This window comes from Callorhinchus milii, unplaced genomic scaffold, assembly GCF_018977255.1.
Source record: "Callorhinchus milii isolate IMCB2004 unplaced genomic scaffold, IMCB_Cmil_1.0 Scaffold8, whole genome shotgun sequence".
NCBI classification, from domain to species: domain Eukaryota; kingdom Metazoa; phylum Chordata; class Chondrichthyes; order Chimaeriformes; family Callorhinchidae; genus Callorhinchus; species Callorhinchus milii.
In genome coordinates, this window is record NW_024704749.1 from 13,361,612 (window position 1) to 13,386,755 (window position 25,144).

Genomic DNA, 25,144 nt, shown 5'->3' on the forward strand with positions numbered 1-25,144 from the left:
CTTTGGCTCAGAAATCACTCTTAAAGGAGGCAAAGTTCATACTTTCAAAACAGGTCAGATTGACAACAGAAATATTGGTTCAAGTTGAAAGTTCCGCTAACCATCTGAGTTTTGAGAACCTATAGCCTTACACAAGGAGTTCGGCAAAATCCCAAGATAAGGCTTCATTTTTAATCCTTATCTAGCTTTTAAATTCACCTCAGTTTTTACAATGCAACAAGCTCAGAAGTCTCAAGATGAAAGTAAACCACATTTTCCCTTTTCACCCCTGTGGCTCCACTTTTACTACAAAGGGATGGGATAAAAGGGTTAGGAACACCTACATAGAATAATTGAAGAACCCAATTGTCAGCTGCACTTTACCAACCTCCCCTTTGCGCTCTCTGGTGACGAAGAGCATCCCCTTTGTGCTCTCTGGTGACGAAGAGCAGTGAATGGGAGTATTCCCACACCCCACCTCTTGTCAGTCAAGGCAATAAACATATGAATTGACACTCAATCATCATGCCATCCTTTGCCGAACACTAAATCTCAAGAAATGCTCATACAGGCAGTCAGACTCCTTTGGATCACTATACCCTCTTCATGATCTTATTACAAAACAGTATAGTTACACACAAAACGGGCACGCCTTTGAACGTGGTTCATTAATGTTGCTTGTGAGGCTGAAAAATACAGGAGCAGGTAATAATCTTGTGCTCATTGGTACAATGTTCATTTAGGCAAGGATCAAACCTATTAACAAGTTCTGTTACATCACCCTCATCTTGGACCAGAATAAGTAAAGCCCAAGGATAATTTGTAATCATTTCAGTATAAGTGCAGGTCACTTAACTTTCACAGGAGGAAATTAGAAATAGAGCCTACTTATTTTTAATTAATCCGTTGCAAATTTTATTGAAGCAAAATGATTCTGCACAGTACCAATTTGGAAAAAACTACAGAAACACCACAAAATACAACTTTGACTGAAAATAGACCAATCATATTGGTCTATTTTCTAGCCATTAATGCGATAGTTTAAATGCACTTCTGGTTTTATGTCACAGATTAAAGCAAGTAGATTGTTCAAGACAACTTCCTTGTGTTGCTCATAGTTTTGTCTGATAAGCTTAATTTTCTCCAGAGTTTCTTTATCCACTTCAGTTGCTGAGTTACCGTGGGAGCCAAGAGCCTGAAAAGCAATACAGAAACAAGCCACTATGATAAGAGTAGTATTTGCTTAAAAAAAAAGTTTAATCTTTACATATTAATATTTGTGGAAGACTGTTAATCTCAAAATAATTAGAGGGAAGTTATTATACAAATCCGAACAGTTATATGGATTAATGCTGTTTAGCATTGCAATTACTGATCAGATAATTTTGAGAAGCTTGTAAGCAGCAGGTACAATTAGTGAAAAAATAAATTTGGTTGTTGACTTAGTTTCAGATCAAAATACCAACAATAAAACTAACTATAAAGATCTTTAAATTACTGCCCTGCTCATAATTTTTAACTGGTGCTAACAGCCTACTTTCTCAAACCAATTTGAGTGTTCCCAAGTCAAATCTTACTTATGCATTATGTTGGGGCCAAATGTTATGCCAAAAGCAGCACCACAGAGATTTAAATAGGTTCAAATGTGTTTTGCTCACATTGAACCCTGCAGAGTGAAAAGCGAGTCACTAACTTCAAGTGAGGTGTTCGGTAAACTGACAAGTTTAAAGGATCACACAGTTAAGTAATATTCATTACTTTAGTCCAAGGGTGAATCTAGATCAACATTCAATGTTTTAAAACACTATACATGATAAAATATTAAAGTGTAACAACAACTTGAATGTATATAGCGCCCTCCACGCCGGACGGCATCTCAGAGCGTGTACAGTTTATATAACATACAGCATCTTCCTTGGCTTTAAACTCCTTCTCTCTGACCAGACGGTACTGCTCAATCTCAGCCTGAGCTTCTTCTTTCGCTTGCTTCAATCTGCGATTCTTTCCTGTAATTAAGTGAGGGACGTATTAAGATACCAGTAAATCATTTTGTAGCAAGTCTACTACAGATTATTATACTGTGTATACAATACATACACATTCAGGTAACATAGTAAACTAACTTCTATACGTTGTTGGTAAATGGATATATCACTTGCTGGGAACAAACTCATGCTTCATGCTTCCTGAATCTGGTACCTTCGACCACTGACCGTATGGTGGCACCAGTGACACATTATTTCAGAACACAAATTTCCTTTGCTGAGAAACAAAGCTCCATCCATACTGGTCAAATTACTGTGAAACGTTATGCCTCAGTGATTTCAGATACACATCCATTTTAAGGAGTGTGTTGCCATAGTAAATCGATTAAATCAATAGTGAAGGCATGTCGGAAACTGTTCATGCACAAAATGACCTTCATAGACAACATTTCACAGAAGGAAATAATCCACAACACGTTACAATGAATTGATTACTTCTCACATGATCTTTTCTCCATATTACTGCTACATTTTATAAATCAATGTTATTTTCACACAATACTTAGTTTCAAATTATTTCAACTCAGGCAACGTCACACTGAGTGTTAATGTTCAACATTCTGGTCAATTGTACTGCAGGTCAATAGGCACCAGCACAAGATCACAACAGTTTGGATGGGTTTCAGTATCAGAAGACTCTTATAACCTTTCAAGCTCAATAAAATGAGATTAAATGTTTAAAAATATATGCTCCTTTGGGGAGGAGGTTCATCCTCAGGTGACAAATTACCATTCATTACTTCCACAACGAAGCTAAAAAAGAAAAAAAAACCTTTTCTAAAAAAAGAAAAATTTGGAAGTCACAAAATTACGGCACATTAGGCCCAAATTTACTTCAAAGCTTTGCTTGACTAAACTCGAAAGTAGAACTTACAAGTTTTACATCCACATTAGCAGGCACGGGTTGCACAAGATGATTTAGAAAAGTTTGGAAATGCTGAACAGAAAATGGACTGAAGGAACACATCTAATAAGATAAGATTGTTTTCTTTTTAAAAAATAGATAAAAAATAAGCCAACTCACACAATGGGATATTCTTAATAATGAAGGGAGTGGGAGGCAGGGCTGGAGTAGGGCAGAGTATCAGAGAGCTCGATTGTGAGGTCCGAGGGTGTGGAGGGTTTATAGGTGAGGACAAGCGGCTATAGTTCTACACATTTATATTCATCTTTACATTTGACACAACATGACACTGTCGCAAAACAGCTCAAAGCACTTCACAGGATTGTTATGTATACCAATTGTGTTTTGTTGACAGACATTTATATACCCACATTACATTGTATACAGTGTGCAGTGTTTAATAATAATCGTTGTATTTGATACAGCACCTTTCAAAACAAGAAGTCTCAAAGCGATTCACAGGATATAATAAATAACAAGCGTTGCATTTGATGCAGCACAGAAAACCTTATCACACCGTCGAGAATATCTCAGAGCACTTGCCAGGACTGTAAAGGGCTGTGGAATGACTTTGTGGGAGGAACGTAGCAGCCAAATTGCCCACAGCAACATTCCGCAAACAGTCGCGAAGTGAGCGGCCGACCGATTTTATCTGGGGATGGAATGGTCGGCCGGGAAACCGGGAAAGAGAGAAAAACTCCTTTCTCTTTTCCGATAGCAACGCGGGGTCTTTAACATCCACTCGAACAGCGCAAAGGGAGACATTGGATTAACATCTCATCCCAAGGACGGCGTCTCTGACAATGTGGTCCTCCCCCAGCGCCGCACTGGGGTGTCAGCCCAGACTGCGTGAGTCCAAAACTCCCTGACATTGGGGGCTCAAACCCCCTGACTCACAGAGGTGCGTGAGCATCACTGCCCGAGCCAGAGCTGACCCCCGGGGGCCAGAGCTGACCCCCGGGGGCCAGAGCTGACCCCCGGGGGCCAGAGCTGACCCCCGGGGGCCAGAGCTGACCCCCGGGGGCCAGAGCTGACCCCCGGGGGCCAGAGCTGACCCCCGGGGGGCAGAGTGAGAGGCCTGGTCAACCCCTTGACATTGTACTGTAAACATTGTGCAGGACACTGTGTGACTCCCAGGCTGGGAGGGAGGGTGAGGGAGAGAGAGGAGGGGGGGGGGAGAGAGGGAGAGGGGGGGGGGGAGAGAGGGAGAGGGGAGGAGGGAGGGGGAGAGAGAGGGAGAGGGGAGGAGGGAGGGTGAGGAGAGAGAGGAGGGGGGGGGGGAGAGGGAGAGGGAGAGGAGGGAAGAGGGAGAGAGAGGGAGAGGGGAGGAGGGAGGGTGAGGGAGAGAGAGGAGGGGGTGAGGGAGAGAGGGAGAGGGGAGGAGGGAGGGGGGAGAGAGAGGGAGAGGGGAGGAGGGAGGGTGAGGGAGAGAGAGGAGGGGGGGGGAGAGAGGGAGAGGGGAGGAGGGAGGGGGGAGAGAGAGGGAGAGGAGGAGGAGGGTGAGGGAGAGAGAGGAGGGGGGGGGAGGGGGGGGGGAGAGGAGAGGGGAGGGAGGGGGGAGAGAGAGGGAGGGGAGGAGGGGGGAGGAGAGGAGGAGGGGTGAGGAGAGAGGGAGAGGGGAGGAGGGAGAGAGAGGGGAGGAGGGAGGAGGTGGAGGGGGAGAGGGGAGGAGGAGGGAGGGTGGAGGGAGAGGGAGGGGGAGAGCAGGCCCTGAGCTGAGCTGTCAGGCGGGGCCTCTCTCGGTGCCGGGTCCCGGGCCCCCACTGAACCCCCCTGTGGGTGGGGGAGGGACTCACGTTTGCGGGCCTCGGCCACCTTCTCCGCCGCCCGCTTCTCCGCCTGCAGCAGCTGTTGGATACCCTGTGACTGACTCGCCATCTTCCAGCTGCTGCCGCTCGAGCGCCGCGGACCAACGGCTGCCCTCGCGCTCACGTGATCACGGGGCGGGACCCGGGGGTGACGGACAGGCTGATTGGCTGCCTGGCTGGGTGACTGACAGCTCTGCCGCCCACTCAGCTGCCGCTCCGGCGGCCAGCGCCGCTGCCATTGGCTCTCCGTGTCACGTGGTCCGACAAGGGCCGGCTGGGTCAACTCGCTGTGCCACGTGATGTGGGATGGGGGCGGGGCCCATATGTGATTGACAGCCTGCCCCTTGCCTGGGATGGGATGGGATGGGATGGGATGGTGGGAGCAGGAGCATTCCGGTGTGGAATACCGGGTCTGACCTGCTCCTCGTCCCCCGACTCCTCCGCTCCACCCTCGGCGGCCGAGCCTTCAGCCACTATGCCACGAGGCTCTGGAGGCTCTGCCTTCCTCACTCCCTTCAACAACAACAACAACAACTTGGATTTATATAGCGCCCTCCACGCCGGACGGCGTCTCAGAGCGCTTCACAGTAACGGATCCCGGGGCCGAGCCGGGGGGAGGGGGGGGCGAAGGTGAAGAAAGGCGCGGTCGAAATGAAAGGTCTTCAGCAGAGACCTGAAAATAGGAAGGGAGGGAGCGAGACGAAGGGAATGAGGAAGGCAGTTCCAGAGCCTCGGGGCAGTGGCTGAAGGCACGGCCACCAAGGGAGGAGCGGAGGACTCGGAAGAGGCCAGACCCGGAGGAACAAAGGCAATGAGCACTGTTGTGAGGAGAGAGGAGGTCAGAGAGGTGCAGAGGAGTGCAGGGACTTGAATACAAGGGTGAGGATCTTGAAGTGGATCCTCTCTGGGACAGGCAGCGAGTGCAGTCTGGTCAGGACTGGGGTGATTGGGAGCGGAGTTTTGTGCGGCTGAGAATGCAGGCGGCAGAGTTATGAAAGGTTCCCTTCGCCTTGCTCCCTCCTTATTTTCAGGTCTCTGCTGAAGACCTTTCTTTTTGACCGCACCTTTGGTCACCTTCCTCCCCCTCCCCCCGGCTCGGCCCGGAATCCGTTACAGTGAAGCGCTGTGAGACGCCGTCCGGCGTGGAGGGCACTATATAAATCCAAGTTACTGCTGTTGGACAAGGAGGGTTCCATTGGTGCTGTACCAGCTGAAGTGTGGGATTGTGGCTGAGTATGTGAAAGCAATCCTTCCTGAGACATGCTGAATCCCTGTCCTGGCCTGTGGTGCTCCCCGCCAGTCAGTCGGAGCACAGCCACAAATAAGGTCTTGCATTTACCTTGTGCCCAGTCATGTTGATGAGGATGGCGCTGATGCCACTCATATCCTCATTCTGTGCCTGTGGATTCTGCCGCGCTTTCAGCCACTACACCCTTTAAACTCTGGAACGCTCTTTCTCTATCCCTTTGCCTTGCCCTCTCCTTCCCCATCTTCAGGTCGTGACTGAAGATCTTTCTCTTCAACCGTGCCTACAATCACCTCTCCAGCTCGGGGTCGTGCTCCTCCACTATCAATCGTTCCGGGACTCTACCCTGTGTGAGGAGGCGCTGTGTAAATGCAAGTTGTTGTTATTTTTGTGGATAAGCACGGCAATGTGTTGCCCCACACACGTGACTCCCATTATGCTCTAACCCATTGATCAGTTGTAATGATAGAAAGGTCCACACTTGTTTCACACCATTACTCATGTAGGGATAAATGGGATTGTAGTAGCTCTTGGGATAACATTGTACAGTATTTCGATATTCATTTTGACTTTATAGTGAACAACCTTTCTGATTCTGTTTACTGAAGGAAATCAAAGTTGTAAAATACTGTGACTGAACCAGTGCTGCGGCTGCACACTCCCATCCTCAATTAATCACTCCCAGCAGAGGAGCTTTTTTTTATATAAAAAAATTGTACTGTGTAAAAAAAAACTCTTGACTTTTACCAAAGTCGACATATTTTCTCCTTTGCTTATTGTGTGCCTAAGGATTCAGAATTGGAAGCATTATAGCAATATCAGTAAAACTAAAGGAGGGGAGACAGATGGTGAGCGAGACATCTGAATGTGTTTAATGAAGTATCTGGAGTCGTGTCGCAATTAGTGGCAGGGGAATCGGCAGCCAGCATGGTGGAGAAATCGCTCGCTTGCGATGAGCTAAGAATCTCAATTCTCTCTCAAGCCCTGGAAAGGATATCCCTGCTGGGTTTTAGTGAGACAAATAGGCCATGTTAATGTGTGCTGTGGCATCTTTTCTATCAGCAGCAAACAACTGTAGCGTTTAGCGGTCTCGCCTGGCAAGGATCTGGGTTACAGTCTCAAATAAAGGGGAAACCTTAGGCAAATTTCCTTACTCCACATACCTCTGTTTACCTAGCAGCAAGTAGGAACCTGGTTGTTAGTCAATTGATGGATCACCTTTCCGGGGATAATAATCCCTTTTAAAAAAAATAGTAATTTGGTCACTCAATCCACGACTGTTTGTGTGACGCTGCTGTGCGCAATTGGCTGCTGAGTTTCGCCCACAAAATATACAGTCAATTGACTTTAGACTGGATTCTGTGAAGCGCTTTGAGACGTCTCAACCATGTGATAAGGTGCTATCTTAAATGCAAGGATTATTATTATTAAGAATGGGCTCCATATGACATGGACAGGGACTGAGTACATCCCAAGAGCGGTTTGGATGAAGAAGCTCATTTGATTTCTTCTTTCCAAAATAGCCGTCCTCCCATCCTCCCTTTACAGGCATCAAATGCTACTTAAATGAACACAATTCCCTGGCTTCTACCACCCTCCCTGGTTAACCTGTTCTGCCTGTTAATTATACTCAATGTAAGGAAATACTTCCTTGAAATCACAAGGCACCGTAGTACTGTTTGGGAAATCTTCTTTTCCCCTGCAGCTCTGCGGGCAAAAGACAGAGAGAACAAACAGGGATGTGTTGCAAAACGATTCGTGTCCGCCTCGTGCATTAAGAAGATTTATGCTCTGAGGAGCATGTCCCAGGGCAAAGAAACACATTGTGGGATTGAGAATGAATGGTTTCATTCCCCCCGATATGTCACTCTCATGTAATACACTGCACTTTGTGTCTTTTCTATTTGTCAAATGTCTGAAGACACCAAGCATTTAGATTAGGTCATGCAGGCAGCTCGTAGCAGAATTGTTCCACCCTCACTCTCATCCAGTGCTTTGGGATGTCCTCCCGATGTGAAAGGCGCTATATAAATGCAATTTTGTTTTGTATTTTATTGACTTACCAGAGTTAGCCTGTCTGCAGGGAGTCTTGAGGGTGAGTTATAAATAGTGGGAGTGTCCCCACAGAGCTGGCAGCCGCTATGCAATGAGAATTTTCCAACTATTTTTTTTCGACATTCTAGCAGGTGAGAAGAGCTTGTTTTCCTGCGAGGTGTTCTCGCATCTAATAATATTCATTTTCAAAGACTCCTTATAATAATAATAATCATTGCATTTGATAAAGCGCCTTATCATTTTGTTCAGACATCTCAAAGAGCTTCACACAATATACTGTAAAGTGGATTGACTGTGTATTTTGTGGGCGAAACACGGCAGCCAATTTGCGCACAGCAGTGTCCCACACAGACAGCCATGAAGGTGAATGACCAATTTTGCCTGGGGGAGGGGGGACATGGGATGGGGAAGGTGGAATTGTTGGCCAGGATACCAGGAAAAACTGCCATCTCTTTTCAAAGAGAGCTGCTTAGACACAGTGCTCTATCTGCAAGGCAGGATGTATCTTACATTATTTGAGTACATCATTCTTAAGAGCTATACCAGGAGTTGATTGCAGTTAAAGCACTCACCACATTGTTTTGGTGTGGATGACACATTGCAGCTGTCTCTTCAATGTTGATATGTGTACTATCTATAATTGCACCAGAGGGCAATGCGGCATCTACAAAACTGGAAGTCAGGAGTCAGAAATGATTGGTTTTATTAAACTTTAGGCTTGCTTTTCTTTAATAGCTCATGAAATCCTTGGACCATTCACTTTCTTCAGAGCACGTGAGTTGATCGATTTTATAATTCCGAACCTCAGAACTAGCAGATGTCTTGCATTATTCACACGAGAATATGACTATTGAGGTCAAAGTCCTGACGTGGGCCTTGAAACCACAACCTTCTGACTGGGAGTCAAAGAGTGCTATCAACTGAGCCCGGCTGATACCTAATATTTCCCCGAGTAATTGAATGTTAACGGAAACATCTTGTTATCAAAGCTCCCCTGGCTTCTCTGCGGTCAGTACTTTTTTTTAATGGTAATATAGATAGATGATGCGTGGAGGAGGGAAATTTGAGGGAAATTTCACCCTGCCCGGGAATTGAACCTGAGTCCACTCGCATGTGACTACGCTATGGGGCTCCGTATATTCGCTTTTTTTCCAAATCCCAAACTGTCCAGTGCCTTACATCCTTCCAACATGGAAGGTGCTGCCTAAATGGAATTTGTTGTTATATGATAGTATTTATTATACTGTCGGTGGGCAGATTGCTTCTCCCAGGGGTAACAGTCCCTCCAAAAATAATAATAATGATAATTGGGGCACTCAATCCACGACTCTTTGTGGGACACTGCTGTGTGCAATTGGCTGTTGCATTTCGCCGACAAAATACACAGTCACTACACTTCACAGTATGTGCTGTGAAGCACTTTGAGACGTCTCAAAGACATGATAAGGCGCTGTATAAAATGCAAAGATTATTATATATTATTATATTCTGTAGGCAGCCGGTTTGCTCACAGCAGTGTCCCCACACACAGACACACACACACACACACAGACACAGACAAACAGACACACACACACAGACACAAACACACACACACAGACACAAACACACACACACAGACACACACACAGACAGACACACACACACACACACAGAGACCCAGACACACAGCTCAGTCTCATTAGCACCAGATATATATATATATATATATGTATATGTAGAACCTGCAGTGATGCGCTGCCTGAGCGGGTTCCGAGCCCTGTGTGAGGACAGACAGACTGACCACTGAGCACCATTTTGCGGACTGACCAGAGGCGTCCCGGGGAGTCGCTGTCGCCTTAGCAACAGATCTGCTGCGTCATTTCCGCGGGGAATAACAGCTGATGAAATTGACAAAAGCATCTCAGCCACAGAGAGACACACACATAGACAGAGAGAGACACACACACAGACAGACAGACAGAGAGAGACACACACATAGACAGAGAGAGACACACAGACAGACAGACAGACAGAGAGAGACACACACATAGACAGAGAGAGACACACAGACAGACAGAGAGAGACACACACATAGACAGAGAGAGACACACAGACAGACAGAGAGGGACACAGAGAGAGACACACACAAAGACAGAGAGAGACACAGAGAGGGACACACACACAGACAGAGAGAGACACACACACAGACAGACAGAGAGGGACACAGAGAGAGACACACACAGACAGACAGAGAGGGACACAGAGAGAGACACACACAGACAGACAGAGAGGGACACAGAGAGAGAGACACACAGAGAGACACATAGACGGACAGAGAGAGACACACACAGAGGGACACACACAGACACAGACAGACAGAGAGAGACACACAGAGACATACACAGACAGAGAGACACAGAGACACACACAGAGAGACACACAGACGGACAGAGACACACACAGACAGAGAGAGACACAGAGAGAGAGACACACACAGAGACACACAGAGAGAGAGACACACACACACAGAGAGAGAGACACACACGGAGACACACACACACACACACAGAGACACACACAGAGAGAGACACAGACACACACACAGAGATAGAGAGAGACACAGGGAGAGAGACTGAGACAGACAGAGGGACTCTTGAGTCTTGCATCTGTAACCTGAACAAGCTCCCGCCTTCAAAGCAACGGGTTATTGAGAGCTCTCTGCCTCAACCTCTTGCAATGAAGATCACCCCAAACCCCCAGCGATTGCTCTGCTCAGCAAACCACCGAAATGCAGATTGAGAACGAGAGTGACAAGGAGGAGGAGAGATAAGCGAGAGAGAGGGAGGGAGGGAGACCAGCAGAGCACCGAGAGAGAGATCTCCACACCAATCAAGATCACATCTGCAATCGCTCTAAACCCATGAGGGTTATCTAAATTATATATATAGATAGGTAGATTATATATATATTGTGCAATTCATGGAAGTGCTATTATAAATTATGTTCTGATAAGGTTAATCTTACCTCTCCTCCTTCCAAAACAACAACAACAACTCCAGCCACTTTATTTTGCTGTCTCTCTCAACCTCAACATGTCCACCGACCTGGAGCGAATGTCCCTGAACTCGTCGGCCAGTTCCCTGGTGTCGGGAGGCGGCTCCGGCGGCCGCTCTCTGTCCTCCAACGTCAGGAAACTGCACAACGCTCTCAATGTCTTACTGAGCGACTACGAGAGGGAACAATTCATCCACTGCCTCAATGTCTACCATTGCAAGAGGAATGTCTACGACCTGGTGCAGACGCTCAAAGTTATCCTCAACAGCCAGGGCAAGAGGCAGCTCTTGCCAATGCTCCGCCTGGTCATCCCCAGGTCAGACCAGCTCCTGTTTGACCGCTACACCTCCGAGGGGTTGTACTTGAAATCCGACCTGTTGTCCGGCAATGGGACTCTGGGCACCGGCACTGGAGGCGCTGCCAACGCCGGACACTTCCATGTAAGTGCAGCGCCGTTCCCTCTCTCCTCTCCGCTTTGTTCTCTCACTTCCTCATATGTGTATATATGATACCAGAAACATCTAATATATTGTGCTGTTCTTGTTTCCAAATAAAAATTCACCAAAATAAATAATCTCTATATTTGTGTATGTACCTACAGATGTATCCATGTAGATGTATCTACAGATGTATCCATGTAGATGTATCTACAGATGTATCCATGTAGATGTACCTACAGATGTATCCATATAGATGTATCTATAGATGTATCCATGTAGATGTATCTACAGATGTATCCATGTAGATGTATCTACAGATGTATCCATGTAGATGTATCTACAGATGTATCCATGTAGATGTACCTACAGATGTATCCATGTAGATGTATCTTTAGATGTATCTATACAGATGTATGTCTCTATATATCTATATAATAGCTATATTTTGGTGCATTTAAAATGATCACTTACACTCACTGCTTTATTAATGCTTTAAAACATTTTTTTTTTAAAATACTACATATAAAACCCCTTTGGATTGATCCTGATTGCAAGGCGAAGTGTTTGAGAAATATTCTGAGTTCACTTGGCTCCCCATCCCCAGAGGATCCAGTTTAAGATCCTCACCATCTCACCTGGCCTTCTGGAGTGCAGGTTATGTCAATGGAAACATTGCTGAAAAAACTAGCGCCTTGATGTCCTGATCACAAGCTCCGTGGTTTGTGTGTGTGGGGAGAGGGTGGGGGGAGACATATGTTTATTTACATGAATTTTACACACACAGCTTTGGTAATAAACCAAGCACATGTCTCTACACAGTGGCTGTTTACCAGGTTATTGTGTCAGGCAGCCAAACGCTTCAAAGAGGATTATTTTTGTGTGTGTGAGACATTTTTCTTTTTGACTGTGAGACACATAAATATTTTTATGTATGAGAAACGTCTCAAAGACGTGATAGGGCGCTATATCAAATGCAAGGGTTATTATTATTAATAATACGTTTGCATGAAATCACCAAACATCCCAAAATCCTGTTGTGACTGGATGATTGTTTTTGTATCAAGAGATTGGCACATCAGAACAAATCACTGCGTGTGTGTGTGAGTGTATGTGTGTGTCCGTGTGTTCCCATCATTTTCAGTGTAGTGCAGAGCTCAGGAGGGAGAGGAATCTGGGTTGTGATCTTCTGTTGACTCGACTGACTATTTTGTTCTGTTGTATAGAGCTGCCTTTCCCTTGTCCTCTCCAATTTATTTATTGTGCAAATCAAATAGCACCAATTTTCTCCCTCCTTGGCAAAGTCATTTGATACTTGGGCTATTTATCATTGACAGTAAAATGCTGTAGGAATTCACTGCATTCTGGGACATACGTACACTGACTATTGCACATAGGAACTCAGGGATGGGAGAAACAGTGCATCCATCTGGCCAGGTCTAAGGGGAGGGATGTTCTAAGGTGAATACACAACCTCTCATATCATTTTTATATTTTTNATATTGGCTGAATAGCTAGTTAAATCCCCTTTTGAGTTGATGGTGAGAGATTTGCTTCCACTGTCTCTCTGGGTGGTCTATTCCACACACACACACACACACACGATTCTCTGTGTAGACTGTATCAATCTGATCTGTATATTTTCATCTTCCCTGTTCTAAGATTGAATTGGTACCCCCTCCCCCCCCCCCACACACACACACACACACTTGTAGATGTGTGCTTTATTCATTGTATTTTGGCATTTGCATTTATTGATAAACTTGCTGAGGTTCAGATGAACAGCATCTTGAATATTTTCGTAATAAGATCTCAGAGGAATCTGATTAAAAATCCTAAAATAAGATCTTAGAGCAACATCCTAAAAATAAGAGATCTTAGTTTAGGATCTTGAATATTTTAATAAGATCCCCTCTGAGATCTGCCCATGCAAAATGCATGAAACCCCAACATTTTGGAATCTGTGAAGCAATAACATATACAACAACAACAATTTGCACTTATATAGTGTTCCTCATCCTCATGAGTCTCAGAGCACTTGACAGTGGTGGATCATGACACCAAACTGGGGAGAGGGGACCCGAGGCACAAAGTTCTTCAGGTGCGATCTGAAGATGGGGAAGGAAGGGGCAAGACAGAGGGATAGAGGAGGAATGTTTCAGAGTTTTGAGGCACAGTGGCTGAAAGATTGTTACCTATACCTATCAACAGAATATGTCTCTACTGAGAAGGCTATTGATCAGTATATAAAAACAAGTCTCTGTTATCGAATGTCTTAGCTACTCTCTTTGTTATTGGATTACCTTGCAGTGGCTCTGCACATTGACAATTTGTATTTACAGTGTTGTTTCTCTCTGTCTCTCTCTCTCTCCCTCTCCAGCCCTCTGAGATGCCTCCGTCCAGAGCAGTGCAGACCACTTTCAGCACCGAGCAAGGGACAGCTCCTCCTCAGCAGGGCTTCAAAGAAAGCTTTGGGGAGGTCAGGCTGGTGGCATTGAGGCGAAACAAAACTAACGAAGGGTTGGGCTTCAGTATCCGAGGAGGGTCCGAACATGGGGTCGGAATCTATGTGTCTCTTGTTGAGCAAGGTTCATTGGCTGAGAAAGAGGGACTTCAGGTGGGAGATCAGATCTTACGTGTCAACGACAAGCTGTTTGAGAAAGTCACCCATGGGGATGCTGTGAAAGTAAGTTTAATTTCAAATGGGAATGAAGCACATTGCTCATAGAAGTTAAATACCCCAAGGTAAAATTAAATAATAATAATCCTTGCATTTGATATAGCGTCTTATCACGTTGTTGAGACGTCACAAAGAGTTTGTCGGACACTGCTGTGCGCAATTCGCTGCCGCGTTTCGCCCACAAAATATACAGCCAATTCACTTTACAATATATTCTGTGAAGCACTTTGAGATGTCTTGAAGATGTGATAAAATGCTATAATCAAATGCAAGGATTATTATTATTGTTATAGAATTGAGAAAGCGCTCCAGGACAATATTTCACATGAAAGGACCTCTATAAATGCGAGTTATTGTGGAGAAATGTTTACTGAGTAGGTTATTTCTTGTGTATGCATTTTGATGCCACAGAGCTGCCGTAGGTGAAGGGTAATCTCATTACCCACTTGGCAAATGCAAAAGATTTTATGTGTCACACTAGAAAAAAACGTTTGAGAAGACTGAATTCAGTTTGTTGCAGTAATAAGATGAAGGTCGCTGTAATAAGCTGAAACCTGTTTACGAGCAAAACAAAGGATTAGAAAACATTAAATTTGGTGCTGATGCTTTTTCCCACGGCTTTTACACAATCTCTCCTCTCCTTTCCAAAGTCTCTCTCACTCAATCTCTCCATTGTCTGCATCTTAAGCTCAGTCATGCTTTCCCAAAGCAAAATGCTTAAGTAGAAAATAACATAGTATATAGTGGTTAATCCTGTTAGAAAGAAGAACGATCCTAAACACTCAACAAATGAAAGGAATGGCTTATGTAATTTAGTACAATTCTTCTCTTGATCCAACAAATGAGGCCCTCATTCATGTCATAATTATAGGGAAGAGAGGAATTGGGGAATACTGATGGTTTCTTGGCCTTTCTTAATGTTACATTTACCTTGGCTTGTGTCAGACTTTCAACATTTATTATTATTATTAATAAGAAGAATAATGCATTTTATATCTCACATTGTCAAAAGGCTTTACAGGATTTTTTTTGTGAAGTGTATGTCACTCAAAATCCTCCTCCTCTACCGGCCCCTAAAACCTCTCCCACCTTCATTTCCGATATTTCTACCTTCTTACATCTCTCTGCCTCTGCTCTGATCGCCTCATCATCCTGGGCGACTTCAACCTGCACTTCACCCCCTCCTGCTCCATCTAGTCGGACCTCTCTTCCCTGCTCTCCTCGCTCAACCTCTCCCTCCACATCAACTCCCCCACTCACAGTCACGGCCACCCATCGACTTGGTGATCACCCGGGGCCTCAGTGTCTCGGATGTCACTATCACCGACAAGGCCGTCTCCGACCACCACTTCATCTCCTTCACCACCTCCACCCCCCTCCCCACCTCCACCAGACCCACCACCACCTTCTACCGCCCCTGGAAGAAGTTACCCCCACAATCCCTAACCGCTGCCTTGGAGTCCTCTGAACTCCTCTCCCTCTGGCCTTCAACCCTCACTGACCCCTCTTCTCCTCTCTCCCTCCTCCACAATAGTCTCTCCTCCACACTCGATACTCTGCCCCCATCACCTCCCGTACTGTCTCCTACTCCCGCTCCTCCCCCTGGTTCACCACCCACCTCCCCTCACTGAAGAGCCAGGTGCGGGCCACTGAACGCACCTGCGTCAAATCTGGCCTAACAATCCACCGACAAATCTGGCTGGACCTCCTCAAAATCTCCCGCTCCACTCTAGCCTCGGCCAAGTCGATAATCCTGGAAGCGAAGAACAACCCCAGGCTATTGTTTTCTACCACATCCCGACTCCTCCGTCCCCCCCGCCATCCCACGCTGGTCATCTCCTCCAACCTTCACTGCGAGGAAATGCTGGATTTCCTTGAATCCAAAATCAAGGGAATTCGCTCCGCGGTCACTTCCCCTCCAACATCCACCCACCCCCCACTCTCTCCCTCCCACACTCCAACTCCTACCCATCCTCCCCTACACACTTTCGTACCCATTTCCCCACCCTCTGTCACCAAACTCATCCTATCCCTGAAACCCACCACCTGCTCCCTTGATCCCATCCCCACTCCACTCCTTATCTCCCAGCTCCACCTCCTTGCCCCACATATCACAGACATCGTCAACCTGTTTCTCTCCTCTGGCTCTGTTCCCATTCCCCTAAAAACTGCCATCATCACTCCCACCTTGAAAAAACCCTCCCTTGATGCGTTGCAGCTATCAAGCTACCGGCCCATCTCCAACCCCCCCTTCCTGTCCAAGGTCCTGGAATGAGTTGTCGCCTCCCAGCTGCGCTCTTTCCTCTCCACCCATTCATTATTTGAACCCCTTCAGTCGGGTTTCCGTGCTGGCCATAGTACAGAAACTGCCCTGGTCAAGGTCACCAATGACATCCTGACCATCTGTGACCAGGGCTCCCTCTGCCTCCTCGACCTATTGGCAGCATTCGATACGGTCGACCACGCTATCCTCCTCCACCGCTTGTCCTCCCACCTCAACCTTCAAGGCCCTGTTCTTGAGTGGTTTAAGTCGTACCTCTCCCACCGTCTTCACTTTGTTTCCACGAACGGCTTTTCCTCCAGCCCCCGCACTGTCTCGTGCGGTGTCCCTCAGGGCTCTGTCCTCGGTCCCCTCCTCTTCACCCTCTATATACTCCCCCTTGGTGACATCATCCGCAGACATGGGGTTAACTTCCACATGTATGCGGATGACACCCAACTCTATCCGCGCCACAACTGGCACCGCCTTCCATCGCCTTCAGCCTCTCAGCCCCCAGGCTCTGGAACTCTATCCCCCAGTGCCTTCGCCGCTACCTCCCTTTCCTCCTTCAAGGCCGGTCTCAAGACCTTTCTCTTTGACCGTGCCTTCAGCTCCCCTCTCGACTCTCTACCCCCTCCTCGCTTCCCTCCCCTCACCCTGACCATTTCCCCCCTGCTCGGGTCCTGACCCAACTGTACAGCACCTTGGGACGTCCTCCCGACATGAAAGGCGCTCTATAAATGGAATCTTGTTGTTGTTGTTGTATCTAGTGACTGTGTATTTGTGCAGCCAATTTGCATGCAGTAATGTTGCTTACTAACAACCATGGACTGAATGGCCGGTTATATCTAGGGGATTGTTGGCCAGGACACGAGGAGAAACTGGTGCCATAGAATCTTTTAAGTTTCATGTCTCGTCCGTAGGACATCACCTCCGACAATGCAGTGCTCACCCCAGCCCCACGCTGGAGCGTCAACCTAGACTGTGAGCTCAAAGTCCTTGACGTGGGGCTTGAACCCACAACCTCCTGACTCGGAGGCAAGAGTGTTAGCCACTGACCCAGGTTTGATGCTGTCACTGTCATGACCGGGAGGATGAACCTAACCATTGGAAAGAATCTATGTGCTGCGTAACGAGGTGCGTTTTCTGTGCGAGATTGAAAAGCAGACGGCAGATGGAGACCATTAGACTTTGGGCTCCCAGAGCAACTCACTATTAAAGAACCGTGTTTCAAACTGTCATCCAGACACAGCGGTGTTAATCTGCCTCTGCTGCAAGGGGCTTCTCTGCAGCTGGTCCGAGATATCACTGGCTCAGGCTCGCAAACATGGCTGTGAACCTGGGCACTGCTTGGCGCTCGCTCAGCAGCACTCATCCTGGTTGACAATCCTCCGTGGCAAACGCATGCCTACTTTGTGGGACCCTTGCTGGGTCCAAATGGGCTGCCGCATTTGCTCACAAATAGAGTTGCAAAGGGGCAGTTTAAGGGCAGAGGCCAGGAAGTATTTCTTTGCCGGGACAGGACGGGGGGGATCAGAGGGGGCGGGGGGGCGAATGAATGACTAGAACAGGTTGCCAGAATGGGTGGTTGTGAGGCTGGGACTCTGTGATGGGAGGACATCATCTCAGTTGGCTTCCCCCCTCGACCCCCATCTGTATGAGCTCAGAGGGCCAGTGACTCCAGCAGAAGATGAACATTATCATCATCTGGAGTTGCCTAAGTCTATATTGGTTTTTAATCGGGGATTATCATTTGCCGCTTAGCGTTGAGTTATACATTATGTGGTGAGTAGCTCTCATGATCTTTGCTGCTATGCAACCCAGGATTAATATTTAGTGCATGAGGCAGCAGCCAGAGTGAGCACATAACACAAGTGTGTCGCCACCATGTCTGCCTTGTCCCCAGAACAGCCATTGAGACGTCACAAAGTGCTTCACAGAAATACTACGACTGATAATAATCCTTGCATTTGATATAGCTCCTTATCACATCTTTGAGATGTCTCAAAGCACTTCACAGGATATACTGTAAAGTGAATTGACTGTATGTTTTATGGGGGAAACATAGCAGTCAATTGCGAACATTGCCCCGTGTTTTTATCTACTAGGCCATCCAGGGAAAGCCTTATGACTGCAAACTTTGATCTGAAAGCATAATAGTAAGAATTAATTAATTAATTAATCATACTTGCATTTGCTGTAGCGCCTTATAACGTTCTTGAGTGGCCTCAAAGCCCGTTGCAGAACTTCCTGTAAAGTGTAGTGACTTTGTAGTTTGGAGATGCTTTCCTCTGACCCTGGTGTAGTAACTGTATAAAAGCATTACCAGAAGATTCTGTCAATAATACACTACATTTTTCTGCTAGTTCACAGCAAAACTCGTACTAGTTATGTACAAATCAATTGCAGAAGTTCAGCATGTAGGGTTGTGAACGACTATCTTGTAAATCCAGCTTTAGTGCTGCTCGTAAATCCTCCAGTTCTCTGGCAATGGTTTGTTTGTATTGTTTTTATGTGGATGACTTTGACCTCGAAAGTATTAAGGATCTAAATTTGCATGAATGAATTGGGGAGAAATATTGAGATCAGCCTTGTGGGATGATGGCATCATTTCACTGACTGATGTCACTTCAAACAAAACAAGACGTTATTTGTGCTTCTTATGTAATATGAGGCGTCCCTGGTGCAGCGTGGGTTAATGTTGGCTGTTGGCATCAGGTACACAAGGTTCAGAGTGTAGAATAATATGTGAGGAGAAGACACATGGAGAACCCTCTCAGATATCCAGGAAATCACCTTAATTACCCACTGGTCCCATTCTCTGTCTTGTGTGCTTGGTTAAGACTAAAATAAAACACGGCACCAAAAAAAAATTGTATTCTATAACTAATGCGAAATGCCATCTATTGGCCACTGATAAAATATTAATTTTATAATTCTAAAGTAATAATAATAACTGTTAAATTTAATAATTCAACGCAGCACCTATAAAGATGAAAAATCTTAATTTTCTGTAAAGTGTAGTGACTGTGCATTTGTAGGAAAACACTGCAGTCAATTTGCCCACTTGGAATAAATTTTCTTATTTAATATGGGGGATTGTCGACCAGAAAAACCCTCTTCTTTCTTTCCCGTATAGCGCCAGGGGTACTTTAAAGTTCACCAGGACAGACACAGACAGAACCTTGGTGTTAAGTCTCAAGAAAAAGATCGCCAGCATTGTATCGGAGTGTCAGCCTGGACTGTGAGCTGACGTGACTCTGGTACATGTCTGATCTGGTGATGAGAGTTGCTATCACTTCAGCCGGGCTGACACCTTGTTGACAGAGCATTGCTCTAACACAGAGCTGCACAGAGATACTGGGTAGTGAGTGGTACTGAATGGGACTAAAATCCAGACTCCCTGAATATGCAGTTCAGAATTCCCCCAGGAATTCAGACCTGTTTTTTTGAATCGCACAGGATCATAAGCAAAAAGTGTTCCGCCAGCCAGGACCAATTCATTTTTCAAACGAAGAAAGACCTGTAATGAAATGTACGGTCAATCCGAGCGAAACTCTCCTGTGGGCGAACATTTATTACAAGGCTTCCCTTATTGAAATAATGAAATATTGATTGCACTGGACCTCAATTCTCCAGCCGACCTGATCTTTGTAGTGTACAGCTCAAACGGCGTATCGTTAACATCGACTAAGCACAAGAGTTTGCTAAGGAAACAGTATTAGGAAACAGCTTGTTTTTTTTTAGCCTTGCCTTGTTTTCTTATGACATCTTTTAAATTTTCTTTGTCAGGGCTTGCACAACCTGACTTGTTTTCCAAGTTATTTTCTTCTTATAAGAACCATTCTTGCTTTTGATACGGTGCCTTATGATGTTGTTGAGACATCTCGCTATATCAAATGCAAGGATTATTATTATTATTACTTGGGAGATTTTTGGTCAGGACAGCGGGAAAAACTCGCTTCTCTTTTCGAATAGTGCCATGGGATCTTCAAAGTGCACCTGAACAGTACTCGGTTTGGTGTCTCATTCGAAGGATGGCACCCCTGACAGTGTAGCACATCTCCCAGTGCTGCATTCGAGTGTCAGCCTAGACTGTGAGCTCAAAGCCCTGATATGGGACTTGAACCGATAACCTCCAGCCCAGTGCTCAGGCCATGTGTTGACTAGATGTCCCTGACCTTATGCAGCATTGATTGGAGTGCCTTCTCTCAAAACACATTATAACCCCCTGACTGATTGAGAAGAACATTCTGCATTAGAATTGGTTCAATAACACAGCCTATATTCATCTTTGGCTAATGGTTAAATATTGGCTGACCATAGCCTGAAGTCTGGAACACTGCTGATGATTTTATTGGTGGATTAACATCTGATCTAATTGAATTTCCAACAAATCAAAAGTGCCGGTCCCATATCCGTGGCCAAAAACATTTCTACAGGGCCTGAAATTCCACCCAGTCTTAGCCTCTGGAACCGTTTCGCCTCCAAATTAAGTGCGGGAATTGTTCTTTTTTAAAAAAAACACAGAAAAGTTAAGAAAAGTTCTTCAATTCAGTTTTTATTCGGAAGCTGGCCTTCCGCTGTTCTTGGAAAGAAATCCACTTCCTAATTCAAGAGTCTTTCAACAATACTGCGTTGCCTTAAATCCTGAGACGAAATGGCCCTAAAGGCTAAAACTAGGTGGAATTTCAAGGCTCTTGGCTGATGTCTGTTTGGAACAGATGTTTGCAAAAAAAAAGGTGCAAAAAAATACATTGGTTACTTCTTTGGGAATAGCAGAATAGAGGGTGATGACAAAGCATCTCAGTTACATAAGTAACTTGATATGAAACATGACCGATTTGCTTATAATGTATGTATCCTGTGGGTCCCAACTACATTGATGCCAAAAAATGGCTGCCTAGTAATAGTATTAATAATCCTACCATTTCACCTTTCACATCAGGATGACACCCCAAAGTGCTTTCCAGGAAACGCTCTAATGTGCAGTGCTCTGGGTCGTTAGACGCGCTGCGTGCAGGGAGCGCGCTGACATCACTTCCTGTGTGGAGTTGAATTCAGTCTCACCTTTGATGTTGACTTCAAAATAAAGAGGGTGCGTTTGAGAAATGTGTTAATTTCTGGATACTCCGAAAAGCCTCTGTGAATAGAGTAAATCTGGACCTGGGGGGAAAATCTGTCCCATTTTGTATAAACTGTCACCAACATCCACTCTCTTCACATTGATGTAAAAGCAGAGCATGTCAATATGTCACTGACTTGCCTGCCTGCTGCCTGCCTGTGGCCCTGCAATTATCATCCATCAATAATGCTGTGAGCTGCTCTTGGACCGTAAATAAATATTGAGTTAAAGGAGCGTTACCTAAGTAAACCGATCAGCAAGAGTGTACAGCCCAGAGACATATACTGTTCAGTCTCTTCTTTGCGCTTAGACCAGTCACTGGGAGCACGGAGTCATCCCACTCGACTCCTATTAACCCTGCAAGTGTTAAGCCCTAACGTGTGGGAGGTCCTAGCTGGACAAGCAGCGGGAAAGCTTGGCAGATGGCAATATTAATGGCAAATTATGCGGATTTAGCTGGTTAGACTCCAGCAATTACCCCAACGCACCCTCTGGGCTCCCCATTTTGTTGAGCTGCAGACTCTCACCTCCAAAAATCCCACTGTTGCCTCTGCCACGCCCCCTCTTTACATGGCTTTAAATCCCACTTTGAAACCCCTTTGCCCACACCTGCAGTCGCCTCCCACTTCTCTCTTCACACTCATAGGATTCCACCCCATTGTGAAATGGGCCGAGATGTTTTGCCTCTTATGGAATCACCAACAAGCCTATCAAACCCTTCTCCTTATCAAACCCATTTCTAATAGCAATAATGTCACTCAAATCACGACTGTTTGTGGGACGCTGCTGTGTGGAATCACAAGCCGTGTTTCGCCCACAACATTGACAATCCATTCACTTTGCAGTATATTCTATGAAGCGCTTTGAGATGTCTCGACAACGTGATAAGGTGCTGTATCAAATGCAGGGATTATTGTATTATTTTTATAATTGTAAACACCTCCATCAGGTCCCCTATCAATCCCTATTCTAAAGGATAGAGGGATTAAGGGATATGGGAAAAAGGCAACCAGATGGAGTTAGGTTAGAAGATCAACCATGATCTTATTGAATGGCGGGGCAGGGTCGAGGGGCCAAATGACCTACTCCTGCTCCTAATTCCTATATTCCTATGTTCCTTCGTCTACAGAGAACGAACCTCTAACCCGTGCAGTCCTTCCAGACTGTGCGATGCACAAGTTAATGGAGTATGGGCATTAAAATCAACATAATCCATATCATCAAGATTCAACGATTAATCAACGCTTCATTTTCCTTTCTGGAATAATTTGCTTGATCGATCACTGACTAACAATGGAAGTCGAATCAAAGGCAGATTTGCTCACTTAGGGCCGAGTTTTATCCATAGAAACCACATGATACCTGTAATATCAAAATGCCTCAACCAGACTCATGGGGATTTGTTGTCAAGCGTAGTGACTGTGTATTTGTAGGCGACCATTGCAGCCATGTTTCGTGTAAAATGGTGTGTGAAACTCACTATGAAAGTGAGTGACCAATTTTATTGGGGGGATTGTTGGCCAGGACACCAGGAGAGAGGAACTCCCTTTTCTTTCTGAACTGGGCCAAGGGATCTCTAACATCCACCTGAACAGGCACAGACAGGACATCAGTTTAACAGCTCATTCAAAGCACGGCACCTCCCAAATTGCATTGACCCCCTTCCCCCGCCCTCCCCCCCCCACCCCAACCCCACCCCATCACATTGTTGCGACGTCTCGAAGCGCTTCACAGAATACACTGCAAAGTGAATTGACTGTGTATTTTGTGGGCGAAACGCGGCAGCCGATTGCACTACAAAGCAGAAGCAGCTCAATAAGGAGAAATAATCATAAGACTCGACAGCTTTACAGACAACCTCCCATGGGATCTGATGCTCCAGTGTTGGCTTACGTCTGCGAGAACTGAAACCGGGTCAGTGACAGGAAGATACGAGTTGAGTTTTGATGCATCGCCTGTCCAACCTGAAAAAGACCTTTCAGCAAAAGGCTGCCACTTCTCAGAGTATTGATCTTTTCATGGTTTCTCCTTGTTAACCTTTTAAACTGAGAACAGCATTTCAGTGCTTTGATCGAATTAATAGACAGTTAATCTCCCGGCGAACAGGCAGGAAGAGACTTGTTAATATAACCCAGAGGGTGGGGGATTGGGGCTCAGCAGATCTCATTCGGATCACTGATGTTATTTCAGTGAAGAAAATCTCCAGGAGAATAGTTGAGGTTCTGCCCGTGGGAAATATTTCTTTACACAGAGGCTAATGATGATAACGAGAATGACAAATTGTGATTAAATATGCTTCCTCCATACAAGAGAAAACCATCTTCACTTCTGCCTAATTTGTCCCAAAAGAAAGACTAATCTGCTGCTGAGATGGAAGCCAAGGCACTGTGTGTGCCAGTTATCTCCCACATTTAATGGCTGGCTTCATTAGAATAGATGTATTGCTGTAAAAATTACTTGAGCAGAAAGTTCTTCAATGAAGTGTGAAAGCTTGAAGGACATCGCACATCTCGAATTGGTGTCTGAATTCAGAGTGAGTCACGCTACTGTAAATCGAGAGACAGAGAGAGAGAGAGTCTCGCCACTCTTAGCTAACTATAAAAATATGCCCCGTCCGCTCAGCTATCTCGGGGCTTCTGCGTGATCCCCCTCCCACCCCATCCCCTCGTCTCTTCCGTTCCACCATTAAGTAGGAAATCGGTTATTAGTTGATTGGTGGATCATTTCCGGGGGTAATAATCCCTCCAAAAGAAAAAAACTTTTGTAGCTAATTGTGCACAGCAGTGTCCCACACACAGTTGTGGATTGAGTGACCTAATTATTATTTTATTCATTTATTGAAGGAATTATTACCCCCAGAAAATCGATCCACCAAAATCGACTAACAACTTGGTTCCTACTTACTACTGGTAAACAGAGGGGTGGGGACTAAGGACAGGAATTGAACCCAGGTCCTCTCACTTGCGAGGCGAGTGCTCTGACCACTACCCTATGGGACTCCAGGAAGTCCATACCGGTCTCTGTAAGCCAAACGAGCCTCCATCCCTTCTCTGACACCCCCCTGTTCCCCTTTCCCTCAGTGTATGCATGGAGGCTTGTCTTAAATACATTGACCCTTTCTGCTTCGACCATGGCTTCCTGTAGTGAGTTAGTTGCACATTCTCACGTCTTGGTCTCAATCGAGTGTAACAAGGCTGAGTTCTCCAATGTAAACTAGATTGAGCGATGGGAGCTTGGAACTCAAAATGCAGGGAGAAATTGAGGTCTGAGCTGATGGAGATTGCCAGGGAGTGAATAATAATTCCCCAGGCATGAGATGGTTCCTTTATTCAATGGTAATCGCTCAACGAACTGAATGAGCAGCATTTGAGAGGATGAAAAATTACCGCTCCAATCAAGGGATAGCAATTCAATCGCTATTTGAACAGAATTGATGTGTGCTTGGAGTAAATCCTATGATTTAAGGACTGTAAATTTTAAAGTTATTTCAACTTTATAAAAAAAAGTACTCTCACTTCAAGCTAATCAAATGAGAGCTTTTTTTTATATGTAATTGGAATAATCCTTCA

At 45.6% G+C, this 25,144-nt stretch overlaps 2 protein-coding genes across 2 annotated transcripts in view; one reads left to right on the plus strand and one right to left on the minus strand.

Moving 5' to 3' along the window:
• Nucleotides 1–875: 875 nt before the first annotated feature.
• atp6v1g1 (ATPase H+ transporting V1 subunit G1) lies at nt 876–24,449 on the minus strand (the record flags this gene model as incomplete). The annotated part of the gene is given in 4 exon segments (NM_001292235.1): nt 876–1,174; nt 1,885–1,985; nt 4,725–4,866; nt 24,418–24,449. Coding segments are annotated over 3 exon segments (357 nt in total).
• Nucleotides 11,112–25,144, plus strand: part of whrna (whirlin a) — a 31,857-nt gene continuing 17,824 nt past the window's right edge. The window contains exons 1-3 of the mRNA XM_042337554.1: nt 11,112–11,545; nt 12,069–12,075; nt 13,891–14,196. Coding sequence (XP_042193488.1) covers nt 11,112–11,545; nt 12,069–12,075; nt 13,891–14,196 — 747 coding nt within the window. The remainder of the gene's footprint in view (nt 11,546–12,068; nt 12,076–13,890; nt 14,197–25,144) is intronic.